Source organism: Myotis daubentonii, chromosome 13 (assembly GCF_963259705.1).
Source record: "Myotis daubentonii chromosome 13, mMyoDau2.1, whole genome shotgun sequence".
In the NCBI taxonomy this organism is placed as follows: Eukaryota; Metazoa; Chordata; class Mammalia; order Chiroptera; family Vespertilionidae; genus Myotis; species Myotis daubentonii.
Genome location: NC_081852.1, coordinates 58,597,774 through 58,622,157, shown reverse-complemented (window position 1 = coordinate 58,622,157; position 24,384 = coordinate 58,597,774). Strand labels below are relative to the sequence as shown.

At 36.7% G+C, this 24,384-nt stretch overlaps 1 protein-coding gene across 10 annotated transcripts; it reads left to right on the top strand.

Moving 5' to 3' along the window:
- Window positions 1-347: 347 nt before the first annotated feature.
- On the top strand, window positions 348-19,659 carry TIAL1 (TIA1 cytotoxic granule associated RNA binding protein like 1). 10 transcript variants are annotated; one of them, XM_059661598.1, is made up of 14 exons: window positions 415-555; window positions 2,776-2,843; window positions 3,341-3,402; window positions 7,016-7,112; window positions 12,618-12,716; window positions 12,957-13,011; window positions 13,197-13,284; window positions 15,107-15,182; window positions 16,356-16,464; window positions 16,772-16,867; window positions 16,981-17,065; window positions 17,310-17,433; window positions 17,760-17,899; window positions 19,156-19,659. In XM_059661598.1, exons 4-14 carry the CDS (start codon window positions 7,101-7,103, stop codon window positions 19,280-19,282), a joined length of 1,011 nt encoding a protein of 336 aa, XP_059517581.1. In that variant the 5' UTR covers window positions 415-555; window positions 2,776-2,843; window positions 3,341-3,402; window positions 7,016-7,100; the 3' UTR covers window positions 19,283-19,659. The 10 variants fall into 10 exon arrangements, with proteins under 10 accessions (XP_059517583.1, XP_059517576.1, XP_059517575.1 ...); XM_059661594.1 differs by having other exon boundaries at window positions 12,567-12,716; XM_059661599.1 differs by lacking the exon at window positions 3,341-3,402.
- The last annotated feature ends 4,725 nt before the right edge of the window (window positions 19,660-24,384 follow it).

Below are 24,384 nucleotides of genomic sequence, written 5' to 3'. Positions count from 1 at the left end.
CGTCTCCTTTGGACTACAGTTCCCAGAAGCACTTTGAAGTGTTGCCCTCTCTCATTTCCAGGACCACAATTCCCAGAGACTTCGGTTTCACGGCGGTTCTCCTCTCACTCTCTCCTTGAGTTGGCTGGGCTTCGGCCGGCCAGGGGGCGCACAGCGACGACGTGAGCCCTCGTGACCGGACACACGGCTTCCTCGGCGGCCTGTGCTTCTCACTTAGTTATCCCTTTCACAGGCCGTCGCGGCTGGCCTGAGCTGTGACCTGGCGGGCCGCGCCTGCGCTCTGCCCCGTTTCCTGCCTGGCTGGTGGCGGCGGCCATTTTGTTCATCCTCCTCCTCCTCCTGCTCCTCCTGGTTGGAGCGCAGTGTCCGGAGCGGGCTGGGGGGAGAGAGCCCGTGAGCAGGGTTCGGTGTCCTTTCCTTGTCCCCAGCTGGTGCCCGAAGCCCCCCTCCCCTTCCTCCCCGCCCCCTCCCCTCCCCGACCCTGCCCTCCCCCTTGTCCCGGGATCTCTCCGTCGCACCCACCATGATGGAAGACGACGGGCAGCCCCGGACTCTGTGAGTACCCGAGATGAGGGGGTGCCAGGCGCCGCGAGGCCCGGGCACCGCGGGTCGCTGTGGGAGGGGAGCGGCAGGGGAGCGGGGCCGAAGCCGAGACCCTCGGCGGCACCCTGGCTGGGGTGGCGCGGCCGCGAAGTGCATTCCTCGTTTGTCCCCTTTTCCTCGGGAAGGAAGCCCTCCCTTCCCCCCACGGCCACTTCCCGGGGCCGGTGTCGAGCTCTTTCTGTCGCGCCTTCTTTGCACACCTTTCCCAGGCCGGTTTCTGCTCGGCAGAGGCGGTCGGGCCCGGAGAGCTCCCGCTAGCCCGCCGCTCCCGGGTCCGGGGCTGAGCCAGGCGCTGTCCCCACGGGGGCAGGGCCTGGTGGGGGTGGGACTGGGGGTGGGGCCGCCGCCGCAGCCCCCGGGGCCCGGAGGAAGGGGCGCTCGCGCGCTCCGGGTCCCCGGCTCCGGCCGCCCCGTCTCCTCCCGAGCGGAGCTCCCCGCGGCCGCCGGGCTCCCGGCGCTCGCGCCCCGTCCCCGGCTCGGCCCCCACGTGCCCCCGCCCACGCTGTCGGAAACGCTCGCCCGGCGCCCGCTACTTTGGGGCGCGCAGGGATGCCTCCCGCCGCGGGAGCATCTTGCGCTGCTGGGATAACGAAGTCTCCTTCGAGCGCTCCCTGCGCTGCCCTGCCAACCCCGGGTCCCGCTGCTTTTGTCCTCTCGGCGTTGCCTCTTCTTCTGTCCAGACCCTCGGGGTTGGATAAAACGGGGCCTTTTACCCACCGCGCATTGTGTGTCGTCGGCACGCGCTTTCTGCCCGCTCGCCCTTGCTCGTTACCTGGAGCCCAGTCTAATGAATGAATTTCTTCTTCCCACCGCTGGCCGGAGTGTCTTTCCTACCGAAGAGTGATGACTCAGCACTTGCATTCCTTTCTGGGTAGTGTGGGCACTCCTTTCTTTTCCCTGCATTAAAAAACAGAAGTCTGAGTAACTTCTAGTTCCATGTTTTATGTTGGGCACCTCGGGTTTTCCTCGCCTCTCGGAGCTCAGCGCCCACCTGGAGTCCAAGGAACCCAATCGCTGCTTTGTTTTTCCTCTTGCCTCCGCCTGGCGTTGCTAGGGTCATAGTTCACCTGGCTCTGCGATTTCATGGGCACGTTAGTTTTTGGGGAGCAGATGCAGGGGGACAGGTCCTCAGGAAGTCCGACTAGCTTCTCATCTCTGGGGTCTTAGCAAAGAAAAGCTGGCTCAGTCAAGCAGAGAGACGCCTGTACCATAATCATACAGGCTTGGCGTTTCCTTTTGTGTTTTTTTGGGGGGGGGGGGGCGGGCTTGCACTTTTTCATGCCTATTGCTCTGCCTCACTAAAGCAGTTGCCATCCTGGTTTGAGAATTTGAGGCCAACTTCAGCACCAAATGCTTGAATGAAAAGCCTGCTTAGTGAAACTTTTATGTTTTGTTTTGTTCCGTCTTCCATTTTGGCCTTCTTTTCCCAGAAAGGGAATTGGGACAAACTTGAAATTTGTTCTTTAACATCTGTTGAAGCCAAGGCTTGATATTTAGTTAGTGTGTGTTTTGATGGAAGCATCTGGGAAAGCTGGATTTGGAGCCCAGCTAGCGTGTATTTAACAAACATTTAACTTTGTATTGCTCTGGCTGGTGAAAGGCCTCCAGTTCCATTTTTGCAGGCTCCATCCCTGGTTAGGGTGTGCAGCAGACCTGTTTCTCTCTCACGTGGGTGTTTTTCCCGCTCCCTTTCTCTCTCTCTAAAATAAATAAAAATTTTTTTTAGAAGGTGATGTTGTATCTAAAAATCTGAAATGTCATGATTGCATCATAATAGCTGCTGTATAATTGGTAAATTCTCATGGCATATTTCTCATTATTTAACTGTTCCTTATTAAGAGAAATTCTTGTTTTTTGCCGTGCTAAAAATATACTATTTCAATACTTTTAATTCATATATCTCTGCATCTGTCTTGTCTTCATCTCTATCATACCTTAGACTTTCCTCAGTTGACTAATAATAATAAGCTAACTTTTTTGTCTCTTATTTCCGACCTGTACTTTCTTCTTTCTCCCAAACACACTGACTTGATCTGTGTTTACAGTTGTCTAAAATGTGACATGTATACACGTAGGTAAGGAAACGTCTTGAGCGTTGATGTACATGCTTACTATTCTGTCTGCCTTTTTCTTCCTCCCACTATTCTCATGGGAAGGGTTTTTTTTTTTTAGACAAGGACTGCTACATCTTCCTAGGTCTTACCCCTGCAGCACTTAGTTCACTGCCTGGAAAATAAGAGGTATTCAATATTTTACATTGATTATACTCTTGTCATTAAATTAGTATTAAGTCCTTTTTTTAAGAAAAAAGTCCGATTGATTAAAATTATAGGCAGACTTGATTGTCATATGCACATGCTGCTGTCTGTTGATTTTATATATATTTTAAAACCTTCAAATGTAAAATTTTGAAGTAAAAGCAGATGTTTCACAATTGGGATTTCTTGGGGGATCGGATTTTAATTAAAAAAAACAATGCATAGTAGTTTTAAGTGTTTATTTTACATATTACTCCTGAAAGGGTTCTTTAGATACAAGTAATGTAATAAAAAACGTTTGAATGTGACTGTAGAGATTGATATCTGGTAGGGTTTTATTTTGTTTATTTATGGAGCTCCTTTTATTTAACATTGTGATCTACGGATTAGGTTTTCAAGTGGCCAGTATGTTTTAAAAGATAATGTACTCTGTTTCTTTAAAATGCCTGTGTGTTACTAGTGAGGTTTTTTTCCTGCAGACACACACAAGCTAAGACATATGGTTCTATCATCAGAAAACAATATGGTGTTTATAGCCTAGGTAGGTCTTTAAATATTCATTACCTACAGTATTACTAATTTATTCGATGGTTTTTAAAGTGGTATAGAATTGCTTTGATGTTGAGCCTAAAGTTTTTCAAATAGTTGCTTTAAAGGTCTGTTTTCTGCTGTTCTCCATTCTCATTTGACATTTATTTTGGGGTAATATGTATTGGGTAACTTGTGATTTAAAAAAAGCAAACAAATGAGATCATGCTATGTAAAGCTGATGTTGGAACTGGACTGCCTGAGAGCTACCTTGTAGGACCCACATTTCAGACGTGCTGTGGGTAGCTCTAAATGCAGTGATTTGAGCCATGGTCTATCTGAATCTGCAATCAACATTCAGTTATAACGGTGTTCTGTGATAGTTTACTTTCTTCATTCATCTGATGCACCAAAATGAGTAGAAATTGTGGATCTGGGATTATACCTTGTTATGCAATGTCATCCCTTACAACTTTCCTTCCTGATACTCAAACGGAGGAAATAAACCAATGATTTAGACTATAATCTGAATAAGGGCAACAGCAGAAGAAAATACTATTAAGTTCCATTATAATATTGACTAGCTACACCATGGATTTGCCTGTATTAATTAATGGCTGTAATTAAGCCTTTCAACTTAATATTGTCTGCTTATTTAAAATGTATTATCAGTGTATCTTACGTAGTTGATCAATTCACCTGTACCTTTCCTGCACCTTGCCTCCTACCTTAAATGAAATATTGTCAGATTGATAATTCATTAGATGCCCACTGAAGGGTATTGTTGCAAAATCTCCTCTTGTATAGGAACTTCTCAAGAACAAAAGTAAAAATATTATTTTATTAGAGAAATTTAGTTATAATATCTTTTGTAAAAATGCTGGTAATTTCAGCCCTGGTAGGGCTACCCTTTTCAGAATAAGAAAACATCCAATGGTGAAATATGTGATTTGTCTTTTCTCTGAAAGGCATGATGTTCTTAACTTAAAATTCTGCCCAGTGGGACATAGGAAATAGTTTAGCAATGTGAACTTTTGCCTACTGTGCAACCGCGAAGTTTCTAGTCTTAAATTGAATTTTAACCCTGATGTTAGGGATAAAGGCATCATTTTCCACTCTTAATGCTTTAGTTCCTACAGTTCCTGTTCTTAGAAGATAAAATAGACCTAAGGTATGCCTTTCTTTTTTCTTGAGTTAAAAATCGTTTACTCTGAGTTGACCTCTCAATACAAAATTTGAGTCATTTGTCTTTTTCTGTTATTTTATATATGATTTTTGAGTCGAAATTTTACATTGAAACACTTGGAACTTTAGAATAAACGGACTGCTTCATAACCAGAGCAGAAAGAAGTTTGCTGCTTTACTACAGAACTTTTAGTGGAGATATTTGAAAAATAGCAAACATTTTAAAACTAGGTTTTTCTATAAGTATTTAATGTCATTCTAAATGTTGGTTAACATTTTTGCTCTTTGGCATCAGTGCTTGAGATGTAAGTTAATATATCTAAATGTGCCTCTAGAAATTCTTCAAAATTGTAAAGTATTGGAATAGATTGGCTTGAAATAAAAATCCTATGAAACAGTAACAGCTTTGATTGTGACTGTTCTATATGGAAGGTAATTAATGCCTGTGCATCAAATCAAGGTTTTAAGCAGTAATACAAATTTAAAACTTTAAAATTTGTTATACCACAATGATCGTTTTGTTTTAACTTTGTTACTTGTTAGCTTCAATATGTGAAAATTAGTTTTATCCACGCCAATTCTCTTAAAAATGAGCCAACTAGCACTTTATGTTAGACGAACATAGCACGCAGGAGACCAGGGTTATTTGTTCACTTTCTTTATAGAGAGGTCTACCTTGTACAAAAAATAAATTATTCCATCCATGATTGCTCTCAAACACCCTATGAGTTGAAAAGGGACAGGTCGTTGTCTAGCTAACTCATACTGCTGGAAGAGGTGTGTCACTGTATGCCCTAGCAATGGGTCTGTTCTACTTTAATTGTAAGGAAAAGATGGTATGGGTGGACCTAAACAAGTTTGTTACTGGGTTAGTCTTCTACTAATTAGCATTGGGCTTGTGTTTCAGTTTTAGAGCATATAAATTAAAGGTATTAGTACCCATTGCAATGAGATTCTTAGCTGAACTGGAAAGTGGCTATTCATTCCTAATCAGATAATTTTCTTTATTACACGTAACTTTACCTTTCTCAGTCTGTTTTCTCCTTTCAAAGTGTTCCATCTTAAAGCAGTTACGTATTTAATATGTTAATAGATGCAAAGCTTATTTTGGTCTCGGTACTAAGTTTCCATATGTTTCATATTAGGAAAATAAAAACGTATGTCCATTTACTTTCCAGAAGAAACTGTTAATTTTTACAAATATTGTTTGCTTGGTGCGGTTCATAACAGGCAAATTATAGGAATTACACTGAGTACCAGAAAGACTTAAAAGCTTGACAATTAAGTAAGCTAAATTACAATAAATCCATGGTACAAGAAAAACCAAGGTGGTCATCTCTGGGTGATGGTGTTCTTTTTTCCTTTTAAAAATTCATCAGTGTTTTAAACTTCTTTTTAGATAATGTTTTTTTAAATATATTTTTATTGATTTCAGAGAGGAAGGGAGAGGGAGAGGGAGATAGAAACATCTATGATGAGAGAGAATCACTGATCAGCCGTCTCCTACACGACCCCCACTGGGGATCGACCCCATAACCCAGGCATATGCCCTGACTGGAATCGAACTGTGACCTCCTGGTTCTAGGTCGACACTCAGTCACTGAGCCATGCCGGCCAGGCTGTGTTTTAAACTTCTTAAGCAAAATATATATATATATATATACTCAATTTATAAAACAAACAAAAACCAATCCCAGCTCTTTAGGCATAGTCAGAAGTATAGCCGTATTTGTCTTAAATTTTCTCAGAGTTTCTAAAGAAGTCTTTATATTTGCTTTATCTAGATAAATGCGTATTTTGTTGATTATGATGTGTTTTAGGCTAGGAAATTTTATTTTACTCTGCTCTTCTAAAACAAAATGAGACATAATATCAATAACAGTTTTATTTAGCAAGACAAAACAAACCCCTCTGATTTCTGTGTGTTTTGCTATAACTTTAACTCTCTTTTTTGTTCATGTAATTGCTTGGTTGGAGGTCTAAGATAAACTCATGTTATATTTCTTTACATCTAATATAAAAGGATATCCTTTTACTATCAGGTGTTTTGATAAGTCAGTAATTGTGTGTGTGTGTTATCCATTATTTTAAATTGTGCTTCACATTAAAAAATTGTAGTTATCTTGAAACTGCTTTAAGTTTTCATTATTTTTATTCTAATGAGATGAGAAAACTGCTTTTGGTATACATGGTTATGTTAATTTGTTCTTTATAAAAGTCTTTTCAAGTGGTTCATTAGTGGCCTAAGAATATTTGTTGCTTTCATAAATAAGGATTAATTTTACTTTCATAGAATCAGTCTTAATTGGAATATCTGTATGAAGACAGGAAGTAAAAATGAACTAAAAGGTGATGAATTAAATAATAACACGTTAGAGCTAGAGCTGAAAGAAAATTACTGATTTTTTCTTTTTCTTTTTTCTCTCTTTTTTTGTGTCCAGATATGTAGGTAACCTCTCCAGAGATGTGACGGAAGTTCTTATACTTCAGTTATTTAGTCAGATTGGACCCTGTAAAAGCTGTAAAATGATAACAGAGGTAAGATCTTCCCAGGTGCACGTGCTGACAGCATGATGTTTAACATTTTGAGATACAGTACATGAGTTGACTAGTATCATTTAAAAATAACATTCTAAGTAAACCTCAAGTTATTCTGATGGAGAGATTCATGTTTGTTGTATTGACGTATTTGATCTGGCTGACAAACTAGGTTTGGAATGGAGTTTTATTTGCAAGGACAAAGTTCCTGTGCTGTTACTCTCAAATGGTCATTCTTCATGATGTGTTATCTTCAAGTGTTCTTGCTTGTAAAGAATTATTACAACTTATCTCAGAGTGTTGAAAAACTAGATGACAGTCCATACAATTCAACAAGAGTGTTACTGATTTAGGTAGTATACGTTTAAAGTTTAGGAATTGGTGTATATTGTGTTATTTGCATAGTGCGACACTATGCACCTTGTGTGTTTTTAGTAAATACTAATGACTGAGTAGCCTATTGTAGATAGGAATTTAAATTGTTAGCGTAATAATATCGTTTCAACACTTTTAAAAATTATTTACTATGTACCAGGTATTATGGTAAGTCCTAGGGACATAAAGGTGAATAAAGTAGTGTGGAGCCCCATAGAGTTTTAGAGTCTAATGAGGGAGACAGAGGAGTTAACAGATACTAATGATACAGGTTAATAAATGCTATTGGAGCAGTTTCAAGTGCTGGGGGGGAACATATGAGTTCCAGTACAGCCTTAGGTCTGGAGAGACTTCTTAGAAGAGTCAGTGTCTAGGCTGAAACTGGAAAAGATATAAATGGAAACTGGCTAAAAAGGAATTTGGGAAGAAGGGATTCCAGGTAGAGGAATGTTGATCTGGTCTGGTAGACAGCGTAAATGCTTGAAAGGAAAAGATAGAAATCGTGGCATGCTTGGAGTTTCCAATGGGGTTGGTTAGTCATAGAGATGCCAAGAGACGAGAAGGAGTGTTCATTAGGGACCAGAAGCTGTACTAAGGAGTTTGTGTTATATCCCGAGACAGGGGAAGTGTTAAAAATCTGTAAAGCAAATTCGTCTTTTGATCTTTTTTTCCTAACTAATGATAATCATCAGTCTGTTCTGGTATATTATGTTTCTGCTTCTTCCTATTTCTGATTATTTATTCATTCATTTTTTCACAAAATTTACTTTGTGCTAGGCAATAGTCAAAGCTGGAACTATGAAGAGAATAAAGCAGTTCTGTGATGATGATTGGAGGGAGGTGCTATATGGGCTAGGTGGTGAGGGAAGGTGTCACCTCCGAGCTGAGATAGGAATAACAAGATGGTGCCATCTACGTGAAGAGCTAGAAGCAGAGGGCACAGCAGATACAAAGCCTGAGTTGGTAATGAGCTTGGTGTGTTGGTTCAATTAAAGACCCAGGATAGCTGAGCCTGGTGAGTGGGGTAATGGTGGGAAGTGAGTCTAAAGAGATAGGCAGGCAGGGTTTGGATCACTTAGGGCAGTACAGGCCATGACAGAGAGTGGATTTTACTCCGGTTGCAGTGGGGTTTTAAGTAGGGTAATGTATTCTGATTTGTATTTTTAAGGTACTATATTTGGAGAATGACTGTTGTGTGGAGAATGGATTGTAGGGGCAAGAGTGGAAGGAGGGAAACCAGCTGAGTTTATTTCACTAGTCTAGTTTAAGTGGTGATGTGGACTTGTTCTCTAGAGTGGTAGCCATAGAGATGGAGGTATATAAACTTGGTGTATATTTTGGAGATAGAATAACAGTAGTACTCGATTGGCTGTGGGACGTAATGGGAAAGAAGACTTCAAGAATGACCCTAAGATTCTTTTTAAAAAAAATATTTTTATTGATTTCAGAGAGGAAGGGAGAGGGAGAGAGAGACAGACACATCAATGATGAGAGAGGATTATCAATTGGCTGCCTCCTGCACGGCTCCTACTGGGGATCAAGCCCACAACCCGGGCATGTGCCCTTGACTGGAATCGAACCTGTGACCTTTCAGTCCACAGGCCGATGCTTCATCCACTGAGCCAAACCGACCAGGGTGACCCTAAGATTCTTGTTTGTGCAAGTAAATGGATGGTAATGCTATTTACTTGCTAAAGTGGGCATGACTAGGGGAGGCACAGGATGGATGGGGGGAGTGGTGGGAATCAGCTCTGTTTTGGCAATGCTAATTTAAGATGTGTGCTAGACAGTTAAATGGACGTGATATGTAGGCAGTTGGATAAACTAGTCGGATACTTGAGAGAGACCAGTGCTGATGATACCAGCTTGCGGTAGTATTTGAAGACATGGGACTAGGTGACATCTAGTTCCTAGATCCAGAGAGAGAGTGCTGTAGACAAGAGTAGAGGGACCCTGGAGCATCTCAACACTTAGACATTTAGTCTGAGTTAAGGAGGAGGAACTACCTTTTGAAAGAACTAACCCCCCCCCCCCCCCCCCCGAGGAAATAGAAAAACCAAGAGAGTATAGTGGGATATAAAGGAGAATATTTAAAGGCATGGTTGGGCGGATTGTCCCTTGTTTTGAATTCTGCTCAAAAGTCAAGATGAGGACAGAAAAGGGATCACAGAACTGGCAGAGAGGCCATTGGTGAGTTGAACACAAAGTTTCAGTGGCTTAGTTGGGTTGGAAGCCAATTGGAGTGGGTTCAGAAGAGGATGGGATGTGAAAAGGGAAAGAATCATTGGAAAAATTTTGCAAGACATTTAATAATTATTTGAAGTGGGTTTTTAAAAAATATATTTTATTGATTTTTTTTTTTATATAGAGAGGAAGGGAGAGGAAGAGTTAGAAACATCGATCAGCTGCCTCCTGCACACCCCCCACTGGGGATGTGCCCGGAACCAAGGTACATGCCCTTGACCGGAATCGAACCTGGAACCTTTCAGTCCGCAGGCCGACGCTCTAGCCCAGGGGTGGGCAAACTTTTTGACTCGAGGGCCACAATGAGTTCTTAAACTGGACGGGAGGGCTGGAACAAAAGCATGGATGGAGTGTTTGTGTGAACTAATATAAATTCAAAGTAAACATCATTACATTAAACGGTACGGTCTTTTTTTTTTTTTTTTTTTTTTTTTTTAGTTTTATTCATTTCAAACGGGCCAGATCCGGCCTGCGGGCCATAGTTTGCCTATGGCTGCTCTAGCCACTGAGCCAAACCGGTTAGGCTGAAGTGATTTTTAAAAACCTGCATGTACAGCCGTTTGAGGGGTAGAGGGATTTGAAGTGAATTTTCAAAATTTATCCATATTCTACAACTCCCACACTTGAACTTGTAAATAGTTGTAAGACTCATATTTCTCTGTCTTGACCTTTATGTCATCCCACAAAAATGGATGACAACAGTCCTGGCCGGGTGGCTCAGTTGGTTGGAGCGTGGTCATCCCATACATTCAAAAGGTTGTGGGTTCAAGTCCTGGTCAGGGCATATACCTAGGTTGCAGGTTCGATCCCAGTTGGGGCACGTACAGGAGGCAACCGATCTATGTTTTCCTTTCACATCAATGTTTCTCTCTTCCTCTTTCTCTAAAATCAATAAAGATTACATCCTTGGTAAGGATTTTTTAAAAATTTGGTGACAATAGTAATTAAGGACACAGTTGATTTTTAGTGTCACTTGCCAGTGGTGTAAGTGGGAAACTTCCAAAGGGCATGAACTCCAACTATAGACCAGTGGTCGCCAACCTTTCGCACCGCACGGACCACCACTTGGCGACCACGGCTACTGACTGTCTAGGCATTTATTTTTCTTTCATGAATTTCATTGCAGCATATTAAAAATCCTTTCTTACCCTTAGTTTTATGATTTTTTAACTTTAGATATTGTTTAGAGTTTAGCTTTCCCTGTATACTATAATAAATGTATATTATCTAGTAAAATTTTTTTTAACACATCTGACATTTGGGAAGTGGCAGAAATCAGTGGGGTCTTATATAAAATGTAGTGTGATGTGAATTTATAAATGTGCATGTTTACATATGTTGAATGGGGTTTGGCCTGCTACCGCTTAGATAAACGTGTAGTCAGTGTGCATGAGTAGACTAGTTTACTAAAGTCTGTTATAGATCTACCACTGGACTTCTCTATGCTTTGCCACAGTTATCAGTGTTTTCCTTAGAGGCCATAGGGCAGAAAAGGTAGGACTAAAAGGAAAATTGACTCGTAGTTTTAGCTTATTATTTACCTTTAAAGTCTTTTCTTTAATGAATGTTAGTAGTAAATATTAACTTTCTTAAAGGAGGAATTTAAGATTTGGAGGTTTTTCCCCCCATTTTCTTTCTCTGCCTCTTTATGAACAGCGTTCATGTGGCTAGGACAGTAGGATTTTGTATGGGAGCCCATAGTTTTCTTGTCAGTATTAATGATCACACTTTTTTTCCCCTCTCAAGGAAATGCCTCTGGTTGCTTCGCCACTATTGTTTTAGACGTCTTATTTTGGATTTTTCTCCTAAAACTTTCCTGGGATGAAAAACAGTGATTGTTGAAAAGATCTTTATTTTATCTGGTATTTTTATCCTTTGTAAGTGCAACTTAGAATTCCACATTTAAAATTTTTTTTTTTTTAGGACATTTTACATGGAACAGTGGTGAATGTTTTTAACCTTATGTAAATATATTTATACAGTTGTGTAACTCCAATATAGGCTGCAGGTTTATAAAATTTACTTCTATTTAGGTTGTAAGATGATACAATTAGGTGTACTACTTTCTCATCATCTATAAATACTTATTTGCCAACTACTGTCAAGCATAATGTTGCAGAATATATACAATAAAGATTTTTTTATGTGTTTTTGTGATATAAAATTGTAGCGTTGTCCTGAAATGTTTATTCAAAGACATTTTTAGAAATTTTTTTCTCAATAATCACTAGTTTACTTTTTTGGTCTTTGATGACCAAATTCAAAAGTTTATAGAATCTCCAATACATTAGAATATTTTGAAAGGGAATTCACTTTAATAGCAAGTTATAAATTTGAACTTTTTCAATTTTATTCTCATTCCTTTCTTATCTATAAAAGAAATACATAATCTCGTCTCATATGTAGTACTAACAGGAGTAAAGTTTGTAAAGTTGGTTCATTCCTGTATTTTTTATAGTCATGGGTTACAGTTAGTGAAAGATTCTGATGCATAAATAGAATTCATCATTTTGAAAATTCTGTTGGGAAAGAAGAGCAGTGGTAAGGAAGTGGTCCTTATCCATCAAATCTGAACTGAGGTTTTGTTTGGTCTAATATAAATTTCTATTTTATATTTATCATACTTCACTAGAATTCTGTATTTTGATTTAATGCTGATAGTCATACTTCTATATTGCTTTGACAGTTCTGTTGGCGTACAACAGAATCCTGAGGTGCAAAGTCAGGTCTAGCTATAACTCTTATTTATAAAGTGTTAGGCTTTCATAAGCTGATGCAATCTCACCTGTACATTCCTAGCTATCAGTAATGTTTTTTCCTGGATTTTCTTCTCAGCAACCCGATAGCAGAAGGGTCAACTCTTCTGTTGGATTTTCTGTTTTGCAGCATACAAGCAATGACCCATATTGCTTTGTGGAATTTTATGAACACAGAGATGCAGCTGCTGCATTAGCTGCTATGAATGGGAGAAAAATTTTGGGAAAGGTAAGATAATAGAATAATGGCACCTAATGAATATATGTGTTTGCATGTCAAATTAGTTTGCATTATTGTGTAGCAAGTTTTTAAAAGAATATTAAGCTCTGCTGAGTGATGGTTTTGCTTTATTCAGCCTAGTGCTTTTACAAAAATTACCCTGCTTGATAAATGATTTAATAAGTGGTAAGTGTTATGCTTTTTAATGATATCTCTAATAATTGTATTAAATATAATCTTTATTTTTAGGAGGTCAAAGTAAACTGGGCAACAACACCAAGTAGCCAGAAAAAAGATACTTCCAGTAAGTACTCCTGCTGCATTTTACTGTGGAAGAGTTCTGAAATTATCCTGGCAGCATTTCCAGCTTAAGTAGGGTTTTTCCTTCCCTTAGTGTTGCCTATAAAAAGCTTAGTAGCAAAAATAAAAAAATGAAAGGTTTAGTAGCTGACTTCTTAAGTATTTGATTACCAAATGCTTTGATTTCAGATCACTTCCATGTGTTTGTTGGGGATTTGAGTCCAGAAATTACAACAGAAGATATCAAATCAGCATTTGCCCCCTTTGGTAAAATATCGTAAGTATCATAATCAATACTATACTCTATAGTGATAGGCACAATAGTATATGATTAACTTGTATAAGAATTAAGATTTTCTTTTCCTACTTAGTGTGATTTTTGTTTTGTTTTTGTTTTTATTAGATGTTGTTGAAAATGTTGTCATTTTAATGTTTTGGGGTCTTGTTTTAATCTAATCCTGTGTATAATGTGTTTAAAATTTTTAAGTGATTGTTTGTTATCTTTGAAACAGATGTTTGGGTAGTAAAAACTATTATAAAGTCCAACTTTTTGTCGAATGTTTTCAATATTTGGTGGTTAAAGATAATGGGTTAAAATAAATGTGATTTATACTGTGTATTAAGCTTTTTATAAATGGGGGAAAGTAGATAAATCCTTGGGTATATTGTGGTTAGATTGAAAATGTATATGTTTAATTATAATGATAAATGTTATTATAGTATTAAGTTTCAATGTCTGAGCCATAAATTTGGATTAATTGTTTTTTGTTTTGTTAGTGGTGTTTTATTCTGCTAGTTAGGGTCCAAATGTGGTTTAATTTTTAACAAAGTTCATGCTCAAATTTCACTGTATGTTACTTGATCAAATATATTAGAAAACTAAAAGTGGTTACAATTCTATAAAATGTTTATCATAATTTATCTTTTTGATTAAGATCTATTTGTTTTATGTATTTCCTGTAGATTTAAATTATACATTTTAGTATTACTTTACAGGAATATGTTTCAACTAAGAACAACAATATTTTTCTGTATACAATTTGTTGTTCTGTAGATTTAATTTATTTGAAAGAAATATTTAATTCTTAATTTTCTATTTTGATATTTGCTTTGCTTTTTAATCTCTAAATGTGGTAAGTAGAAAATCAGTATAAAAAGTAATACAGGTTGCTGTTTTCAATCTTTATTTATACCTGAGAGCTGCAGTTTTCTAAAGTCCAAGTCACAATTAAAAGTAATAGCATTCTGGTTATTTTGCAGAATTGCTCATAAGAATGGACAGGATCTTGAAGGCTAACTGCAAGGAACTGTGCACACTGGAACTCAGTTGTAGATTTTTTTCTCATTTCTATTTATTCTTATTATACATTATTTATATATACATATATTTTAGTATTTACATTTTAACATTCTATATTCAGTGGAGTTCTATATTTCCAATCATTTTAACTTACTCACTAAAATTTCTGTGTAAATTTGTTGTTTTCGTACTGGTGTGCTTAGCATTGTTGTTAGTTTTTTATTCTCCTTTCTTAAATTTCTGAAAATGTCAATTTTTCAAAATTTACAGCTGCCCAAACTCCAAAATGATGATAGAGAATTGACCAAGAAAAATAAAGAAATCTGTTAACAGGCCATGTATGCCTTTTTAATTCCTATTTTTTCCTCTTTTTCAATTTTTTAATATTTCATATATTTTGTATCACTAGGCAGAAAACATTTAACTATTTAGAGATTGCATGGTAAAGTAGTTAGCATTGTTACAGTAATTTATAGAATCAGTAAACCTTAGAGGACACTAGCCAATAGAATATTAGAAAAGGAAACTATTGTTCCTATTAATCTTCAGATTTGAGCATTTAGTTTAGAAAGCACAGGCTATTTGATTAGGTTGCATGTTTATTACATGTTTTTGTCCTACTGCTTTTTTCTAACAGGTAAAGAAGCGTTAGGGAGAGTTCAGGAATGACTGTAGTTAATTAGGGCTAACTGAAATTTTATTTTAAAAAATGCTCACAATACAGTGTGTGTGGTTCCTTTTAGTTTTTATTTTGAGGATGACTCTTACTTCCCTCATTTAGCTGTGCTTCTTTTCACAGGGATGCCCGAGTAGTTAAAGACATGGCAACTGGAAAATCCAAAGGCTATGGTTTTGTATCTTTTTATAACAAACTGGTACGTTCTTTCAATTCAATTTAAATTTAATACAGAATTTAGTCATTAATTAATCTGAAACTTGAATATTTTTAGATGTTAACTACAAACACAGCTTTTATGTAATTTTGTATGTCTTAACAATAGAGTGTAATTAATATTTTTCATAAGCTTGGAAATATATAGCTGGAAAAAGATAGCCTGATTATAATAAGGAAGAGTAATAAAGTTGTGTTTGTGCATTGGTGAAGGTAAGATGTAACTTAGAAGTAAAGCTAAAGGGTAGGACAAATGAGATAGTCTCAGAATTTGGGGGGAAGTTAAATTATATTTGGTCTTAACTTTGAAAATCTCAGTTTTAACTTCTAATAATTATTCATACTTTTGTAGTTGGGATATTAAATGAAAATTGAAGCAACTCATTCTGACTTTTGCATGTATTTTTTAAGAAAGAAGTACTAAAATATCTAAGTATTTGCATTAACTATAACATCAGATAATAAAGTGGGCTTTGGCATTAGCATTTTAGAACATCTTCAGCAACTTAAATTACCTGCATTTATTGAAGCAGTAAGGTAAAGGGCAGGAGTTGTATACTCTCTTTGCTTAGATTCATTGCATTCGTTGCAAATTCACATTAATTCTGAGAATCCAAGCTCATTTTTTATTGGCAGCCACTTTACAGCATTTTCCAACAATGCAGAAGTCTTCTGCCCTAAATGAGTTTTTAATCTTGTGTTATAGTTACAGTCCATTGCTACTAGAATGTTCATTTTTGGGGGTAGGTGATTTAGACCATAACATTAGAGTTTTTACAAATTATTCAGTAAAAGTTATATTACAAATCATCCATAAAATTAAAATATTAGTAAACAACTTTGTCTTACGGGATTTCTGCCTTATTTTTTAATCAATGGGATTGTGGTCTTTTTCTTGTATATTTGAATTATAAATTTCTCTGATGCTTAAATGTTGACCTGGTATTTTGAAATCCATAAATAATAACTTTTATGAATCACTCAATTTAAATAATTTTCTTAGTATATTAGTGCAGTTTTGTTTAGGATGCTCAGTGAATTAATTTACTAATAAGATTTATTGGATCCAACATTGCCAGCATTTTCTTTCATCTTCTGGGTCTTATATACTACAATTTTCTGTTTGTAATTGCCCTTTCTCTTTTTTTCTCTATAGGATGCAGAAAATGCAATTGTGCACATGGGAGGTCAGTGGCTGGGTGGTCGTCAGATCAGAACCAATTGGGCCACACGTAAACCACCTGCACCTAAAAGCACACAAGAAAGTAAGATACGTCTACTATATTAAAATGATGGGGACTTCACAAAGTCATGTATTAGTATAGTCTTAATTTCTTAAACATTTTATTAGCATTGCAAGACTCATTTCATCTTGAATATAATTGAAAATAATTGGGCTTTGATACACGTATATTTGGAGCTGTGAACCAGCTGATATAGATCAAATCAGAGTGTCAAGAAAAATATTTTCTTTCATTCCCCCCCCCCCCCAAATGAGGCATATCTTAATATAATAATCCCTTTTATAACACTTTATAGCTGTCAACATTTTTGTTTTCTCTGTGCATATAGATAACACTAAGCAGTTAAGATTTGAAGATGTAGTAAACCAGTCAAGTCCAAAAAATTGTACTGTGTACTGTGGAGGAATTGCTTCTGGGTTAACAGGTATTGTGTTTGGTTTTCTAACCCCCTTCTTTCTGGAGCTTCATCACTATTAGTACCAATTTTATGGTAAACATGAGCCTTGAATAATCTGTTTGTATGTTTTTGTTTTTCAGATCAGCTTATGAGACAGACATTCTCACCATTTGGACAAATCATGGAAATAAGAGTTTTTCCAGAGAAGGGCTATTCATTTGTCAGGTAAAATTCTACCTGTAATATAATTACTCTTAAATTTGATTTGTTCCTTTCAGTTACATTATTTGATCCCCCCAGGTATCAGAGTTATGTTAGTATTACTTTGTAATGTAGGACTTTAAACTACCTATATAATGTACTCTAGGATACCAATGCCAAATTGACACTTATAAACTAACAAGTGTGTAAACTAGTACTGTGAACTGTGTTAAGTTCTTTAAAAAAACTTTTTCTATTTTTCTCTCAGATTTTCAACCCACGAAAGTGCAGCCCATGCCATTGTTTCGGTGAATGGTACTACGATCGAAGGACATGTTGTTAAATGCTATTGGGGTAAAGAATCTCCTGATATGACTAAAAACTTCCAACAGGTAATTCGATTTTTCATAGCACTTTTTAAGGTTTCTATCTTATGTAGCTACATAAACACTTTAGAAACTGAAATTAAAAAAGAAGCATATATCTGCTTTCAATTGATTTTTATTAATGCTATTTCAAAAGTGATTATTTTGTGGTATTAACTGAATCTTAATACTTTCTTTTCACAGGTGTCACCACCCCAATAAACTTAGACAATGATAAATAACAGAATCCTATTCACATAAGGGTGCTTAGTTTTTCTCTTCCTTGTCTCCCACTTTCTTCAAATACTGTATTTCTTACTTGTTTCTTAAAACAGTAATTTGCTTTTTCCTAGGTTGACTATAGTCAGTGGGGTCAGTGGAGCCAAGTTTATGGAAACCCACAGCAGTATGGACAGTATATGGCAAATGGGTGGCAAGTACCGCCTTATGGAGTATACGGGCAACCATGGAATCAACAAGGATTTGGAGTAGAGTAAGTTTGGGGTTTTTCCAGTATAGAAACATATGGTTCTGACAAAAGCAATAAAAAGTACGTTTTTCCTAGGGAGGATCTATTTAAATTAAATATATTGAACTATTAAAAACCTTATGAAAGGGGATTTATGGTGCTAAAAATGTGTTCTTATTACCTAGGTGAAAATTGAGGTTGGGGTAATATTTGGTGTGTCCTACTACCTTTATAAGTAGTGGTAGAATTTGATTTACATTTCTAAAGTACTATTTTATCTACTTGTTTATTTTGGTGTGGAAAAGATCTTTGTCTAGACATGTTCAGAAATGTAATGATTTATACTGTTGGCTTGTGTGAGGGGTTTCAGAGGTTTATCTGATTTAAAAAGTAGCTTGCTTTTTTTCCTTTGTTGATAGAGTGGGCTGGTCCCTTGCACTTTTATCCCCATAGGCCAGCCACCTTTATTTTCATTTTTTCCTTCTTCTTTTTCAAACACGAACTTGTGTTTTTACACAATTTCTTGTAAATTGATATACAGTGTGCAATATACGGTAGGTAGACGATGTGTTGAATCATTTGTCATTGTAAAAAATTAATATCTTTTTCTTGCTTTCAGAGAGAAAAAGAGAGGGAGAGATAGACAGAAGCATCAATAATGAAAGAGAACCATTGATTGATTGGCTGCCTCCTGCCCACCCCTACTGGGGATCAAGCCTGCAACCCAGGCATATATCCTGACCAGGAATTGAACTGTGATCTCCTGGTTCATAGGTCAACGCACAACCACTGAGCCAAGCCGGCCGGGCCATTTGTCTTTTCTTCAGAGTAGTCATTGTGTTAAGTTGTGGGTATTTTCTTAACAATTTAAGACTAATATTGTGCCCTAGCTGGTTTGGCTCAGTGGATAGAGCATTGGCCTGTAGACTGAAGGGTCCTAGGTTTCGATTCCGGTCAAGGGCATATGCCTGGGTTGTGGGCTCAATCCCCAGTGCGGGGCATGCAAGAGACAGCCAATCAATGATTCTCTCTCATCATTGCTGTTTTCTATCTCTCTCCCTTCTCTGAAATCAATAAAAATTAAATTTAAAAAAAGACTAATATTGTAATAATGTGTTCCACATATGTGGCTGGCTATGTATCAGTTATTTCTTGGCTCTTTGTTTTAGGTTTGTTGATTCCTTGATGTCTATTCTGTGATTTAGCTCTGCTTGGTTTTTGTACAAATGTACAGATGATTTTTCCTTGTGTTTGCTGAAGTGGTGTTTTTTTCTTCCCAGTCAATCACCTTCTGCTGCTTGGATGGGTGGATTTGGTGCTCAGCCTCCCCAAGGACAAGCTCCTCCCCCTGTAATACCTCCTCCTAACCAAGCTGGATATGGTATGGCAAGTTACCAAACACAGTGAGCTGGGACTCTAAACAAAATTGTAATTCATAATAGCTTCAGTTTCCTGTGACACTCTGAAGACATGGAAGTAGACATCGGAAAATGGAAATATTTATTTTAAAAATTGAAATGTTTGGAACCTTTAGCACAGCTTTGCTTTGGTGAAGGACACATGTCTTCTAGTTCTGCCTTTTTAAGTTTTTGTTCATGATGGATATGAACATGATTTTTCTTTGTGTACAAAAACTAAAATAAAGTCAATAAAGACAATTCTGACTACAAATTTTATAGGAGAAATGGGTAATACATTTTGATTACTAGATACTATTCCATTTTTATCTTGCTATTCAGTATTTTAACTCAGTTTTTAAAAGAGCAAAAAAAAAAAAAAAAGAAGGGAGGATCGTGAAAAACTGGGAATCACATATAAGTTCATCCTGAATCTTGACATTTCCTTCCCCTACTCTGAGGTGGACCACATTCGAAGTCAGCAGAAAAAAGTGTGATATTGAGAAGAAATGCATGGTTTTGGAGTCGCTTTGGAGGAAATATTATTTTATGCTTAAAGAAACCTGAAGCCAGACTGATAAAGACATTTTGCAACCTAAATAAGGAACAGCATTGTCTGAGTTACTTGAGCAAATGTTGGTGATCCACATGAACACATATTTTTAAGACTTTAAAAAGTGTTATTAAAACTGTAGTAAATTACATTTCACTTTTGGGGGAAAATTCCAAGTATGGAATGCTTTTACATGAAGTTTAAATGATATACATTGTAAATATTAACTACAGTGTTTAAAAAGCATGCTTCAACATAGAAGTAGCAATGTAATTATTTGAAGTAACAATAGTCCACTGCATTGAATGCAATGGATTGATAAGGATGTTTAAGACTGACATTTCGAAGGTTGGCTACTATGTAAAATTAAAATTATACAAATTACTATACAGAAAAAGCCTTAATTTTAATTTCATATAAATCTTTGATGCAGAAATACATTTTAAAATGTCACTGCAGATTAGACTTTCTTCTTCGCTTTTTTTCCCCTTTGCTTTACATCACTTGGTATGTAAACACCTTGATTAAAACCTTGTAAACCGTATCAAGGTTCCTATAAATTGTATAATACAAGTGTTTTGTTTTTTTAATATTTGGGTGTTTTTTAAATTCGATATATTTTGCCCAATGATTTTTTAAACAAGATTGCTAAAGCATCTTATTTAGACAGTTCAGTGTACCAATTTATAATTGGCTCTTCGCTTTAACTAGTACACAGTTGTGACTTTTATTTGGTTAATTTGTTTTCCTGTGTGGGTAGTGTGCATGGGATGACAAGCCTGAACAGAGGCTGGGCTGTATGAGTGCAGTTTGTAAATGAATTAGCAGGTGGAGAAGAATGAGGTTTGTTTCTGAGATATTTTTCAGGCTATGTGGATAAAATCTGCCTTGAACTTTTATCATAACAGGAATGTAAAAGGGATAAAATCCTATGTATTTGAATTTTGACAGCTAGGGGGTGCAAATGTTTAGGCAATATATTTGAAATGTTTTGAGGCCTGGACACCAAAATGAGAAAACCCTTTATAGTTTAGTAAGTTGTAGCTAATATCCACAGATTATTATTGAAACTTTTGAAATCTTACAATTAGATTTGAAATAATGATGGTTTTATAAATGGGTAACCACAATAATTTTGGTATTATTTCCCTTTTTCCCCCCATTTAGAAATATAGCTAATTGTTATTATACCTGAAAATTCAGAGTCTAAAGTTTCATCTTTGGGCCAATTTTATATGACACTTTAGTTTTAACCTCAGTAGTAGTCATCTGTTATATTCTTCTATTACAAAGTTTACCCTTATTTCTTTTGTTCATGGTGTCTTTGGGGGATGTTATGGAGAAGTTATTTTACATTTTATAAGGAGAACACTCAAATTATATCAATTATGCCTCCTAGTAAAACATTTCTTGAATATATGTGAAACTTGAACAATTAAAGACTTAAAAATATATGGATAAAAGCCTATTAAATTCTCAGTTTGCCTTTTTTGGTCTGCCAGTAAATCAATTAGCTTATTGCGATACCAGCTAAAATATAGCTGCAGTATTTCCTAGTTGTATATTCTATGAATTAATAAAATTATAAGGACTAATTATATTGCCATAGTAAACATATGACTGAAGTGTCCTTTGTCTTAATCGAAAAGAGAACAAGATTTCATGATCAGTTTAGTTAGTGGAAGTTATTTCATAGTAAACTGTTTAAGTATCCAAACAAAATGCACAATCTTAGACTTAAAACTGTCAAGCTAACAGCGACCATAACAAAGTGAAATCAGTGCTATTTTGATCCAATTTAAGCCCAAGAATCGTTGCCTTTTCCATGTTCATTAGAAACAGCAGAGATTCTTTGGCATGCAATAAATGTTTCTTATTTTGTAATTATTTTGAGATCGATTTTGGTGATGTGATTTTGACTGCCATCTTTGCTCTAATCCCTGCTAGTATTTCCCCCATGGCATTCCCACTTGATTTTTATGTCTGTTGGCAGTAACAGGCTAAAATGACTGGCCAACTTAAGCCAAAGCTGTAAACCACAGTTGAAGTAAGTCTTTCAATAAAGACTACACTCTATGATAAGTGGCCTTTTCTTGTTGTTTATTATATAATCCAGGTTGCCATGAAATAAGCAATTTTACTGTAATTTGTTAGTAAAGTATGTGGAATATACATACATTTCAGACCTGTTTCTGTGTTCTATGTAAGTGTTAAAAGCCCATTAGCTTTGTTGAATTAAATCTTAATTTCTGGATATGGAGGAGTAGAAATTTGCATCCTTCTAAAAATGTATGCTCTGTTAAAGCCTCATTAATTTAGAGTCCACAGATGATGGAAACCATTATTTCACCATATCTAGGTGGAACTTTGGTGGTGAGTAAAAATTGCATTAGACAAAAACTAAGAATTTAGTAAATTAGACACTTTTTAGCTAGTATGCCCAACTTAAATCTTACCTCCTGAAAATCAGCATTTGGGCTTCCACTTAACATATTAAATATTGAATTTGCATTTTTAGTATGCATTGAAAGATGAACAATATTTTTACTAGTTTATGTAAGCCTTAAGTGATCTAAATGAGCAGGTTTCTGCTATTGTATAGTAATAAAATGTCCTCCTTAATTGTGTTTAAACAGGTTAATGTGAATTAGAGTGCCATCTATGCTATTTTTAAACAAGGAAATAAAGTGGATAATTATGACTTTTAAGAACTGTATTATTCCCAATTATAGTTAGCGTGGTATTTAAATGCTATATTAATATGTAATATGGACTACTTAAATTGGGTCTGTTTTGAAACTTATGTGATAGGCTAGAAACTAATTCACAAGGTACTTTGTGTAAATATTTCTTAGGGGCAAAAATGACTTGGTTGTAGAACTGACTAAATGTGAAGGAAGTTTGATTTATATACAGGAAATGGGGGAACTCTATATATTTGGATTTTTAAAAATCTAAGGCAAAGAAAGGGAAGGGCACTAATAGTAGTTGACCCTTTTGTCAACTTAGGCTTTTGTTTAAGGGGAGAGAGAGGTTATCCACAGAATATTCAGAGTTTGGTTTTTAAACAAGAACGTCAACTAGAGTAACAGCTGATTAAAGGTGTGAATATAATAAATGATTTCCTTAATGTACCAAATCAGTTGTAATACATAAGCTACATTTTTTTTAACTTTTCCAAATTGCTGCATTAAAAAAAAGTTTATATATTATTTTATAAAGTAGTTGCCTTTACCTTAGTTTCTTTTTTTAAAAAGATTTTTTAAATTGATTTTTAGAGAGAGAGGGAGGGACAGAGAATCATCGATAGAGCAGAACATCGGTCCGCTGCCTCCTCTACACCCCCACTGGGGATCAAGCCTGCTCCCAGGCACGTGCTCCGACCCGGGAATCAACTGGGTGCACGGACGACACCGAGCCACACTGGCCAGGGCTGCTGCATTTTTTGAAATTTGACTAACTCAGATGTTCCTGTGGAAAAGTGATTCATATCTTGAAGTCAGCTTGGAAAGTTTACCAGACATGAATAAAATGGAAGTGTGTTGAAGAGCTGGTAAAGGAAAGCCAGAATGATTGCATGTTGCAAAGTCATCTTTCTGTGCACATGCTGGTTTTGCAGCTGGGTTTAGCTTTCCTTCTTGTGAACTGACAAGAGTTGGCAGAGAGCCTGGTTATCAGGTGGTACTGTAGAATTGCGTTTTTGAGGTAAACCAGACGTTGCTGTTTACTTCTTGCCTGCCCAACTATGATTTTTTTGGTTAGTTTGTTTCCTGTTCCTACACCTTTTTCCCCAAAATAATGGTTTATCAATGAAGAGAAGTCTAACACCTTCTGGGTAAAATGTAGCCTTATCCAGCTGTGTCTGTTCTGAGAACTGATACTAACATTGTATAAATTTCAGATTTTTAGTCATGTTACTGGTTGAATTATGAGTTGGGACTATTCAAGTCATGAGTTTAATATGATTACCTTTGCTCATAAAAGTGAATTTAAAAGTCTTAACATAGCTAAACAAAATTGAGAATGCCCGTTTAATAAATTTTAGTTTGCTTCTTTTTGAAAAGGACTAAACTTGCAAAAACATTTTTAGCTAGTTTACCTTAGCGGGGTTATATGTTAGCATATGGCCCATCTCCTACTGGGGAGAAGTCCTTGATTCTGAAGAGTGTTAAGATGGGAATAGGCGATCCTGGGCAGGTGAAGTAAGCCATGCATGAATATCAGGGCTTGGATATTGATATTTAATAGATTAGTTTAAGACCACACACATTTTATCAAGACTAGGAGACCCCATATTTTTGAAAATAAAATATTACCAACATTTTTGTCTTACAGGCCCTGATCATTTTTATTGAATTTCCTTAAGGTGTATTTTTATTAGTGTATCTACTTGTGTATTAGAATGTTGGGCAACTGCTGCTGTTTGAAAATACTGCCTTTGAGCATTTTCAGTAAAGTAATGGGATTGGGATATCGGTCAAAATCCACATTTAGTTTATTAAAACCAAGCACCTATTTTTAAAAATGGATGATCGTTCCCAGGTTGCTTTGCTACTTTT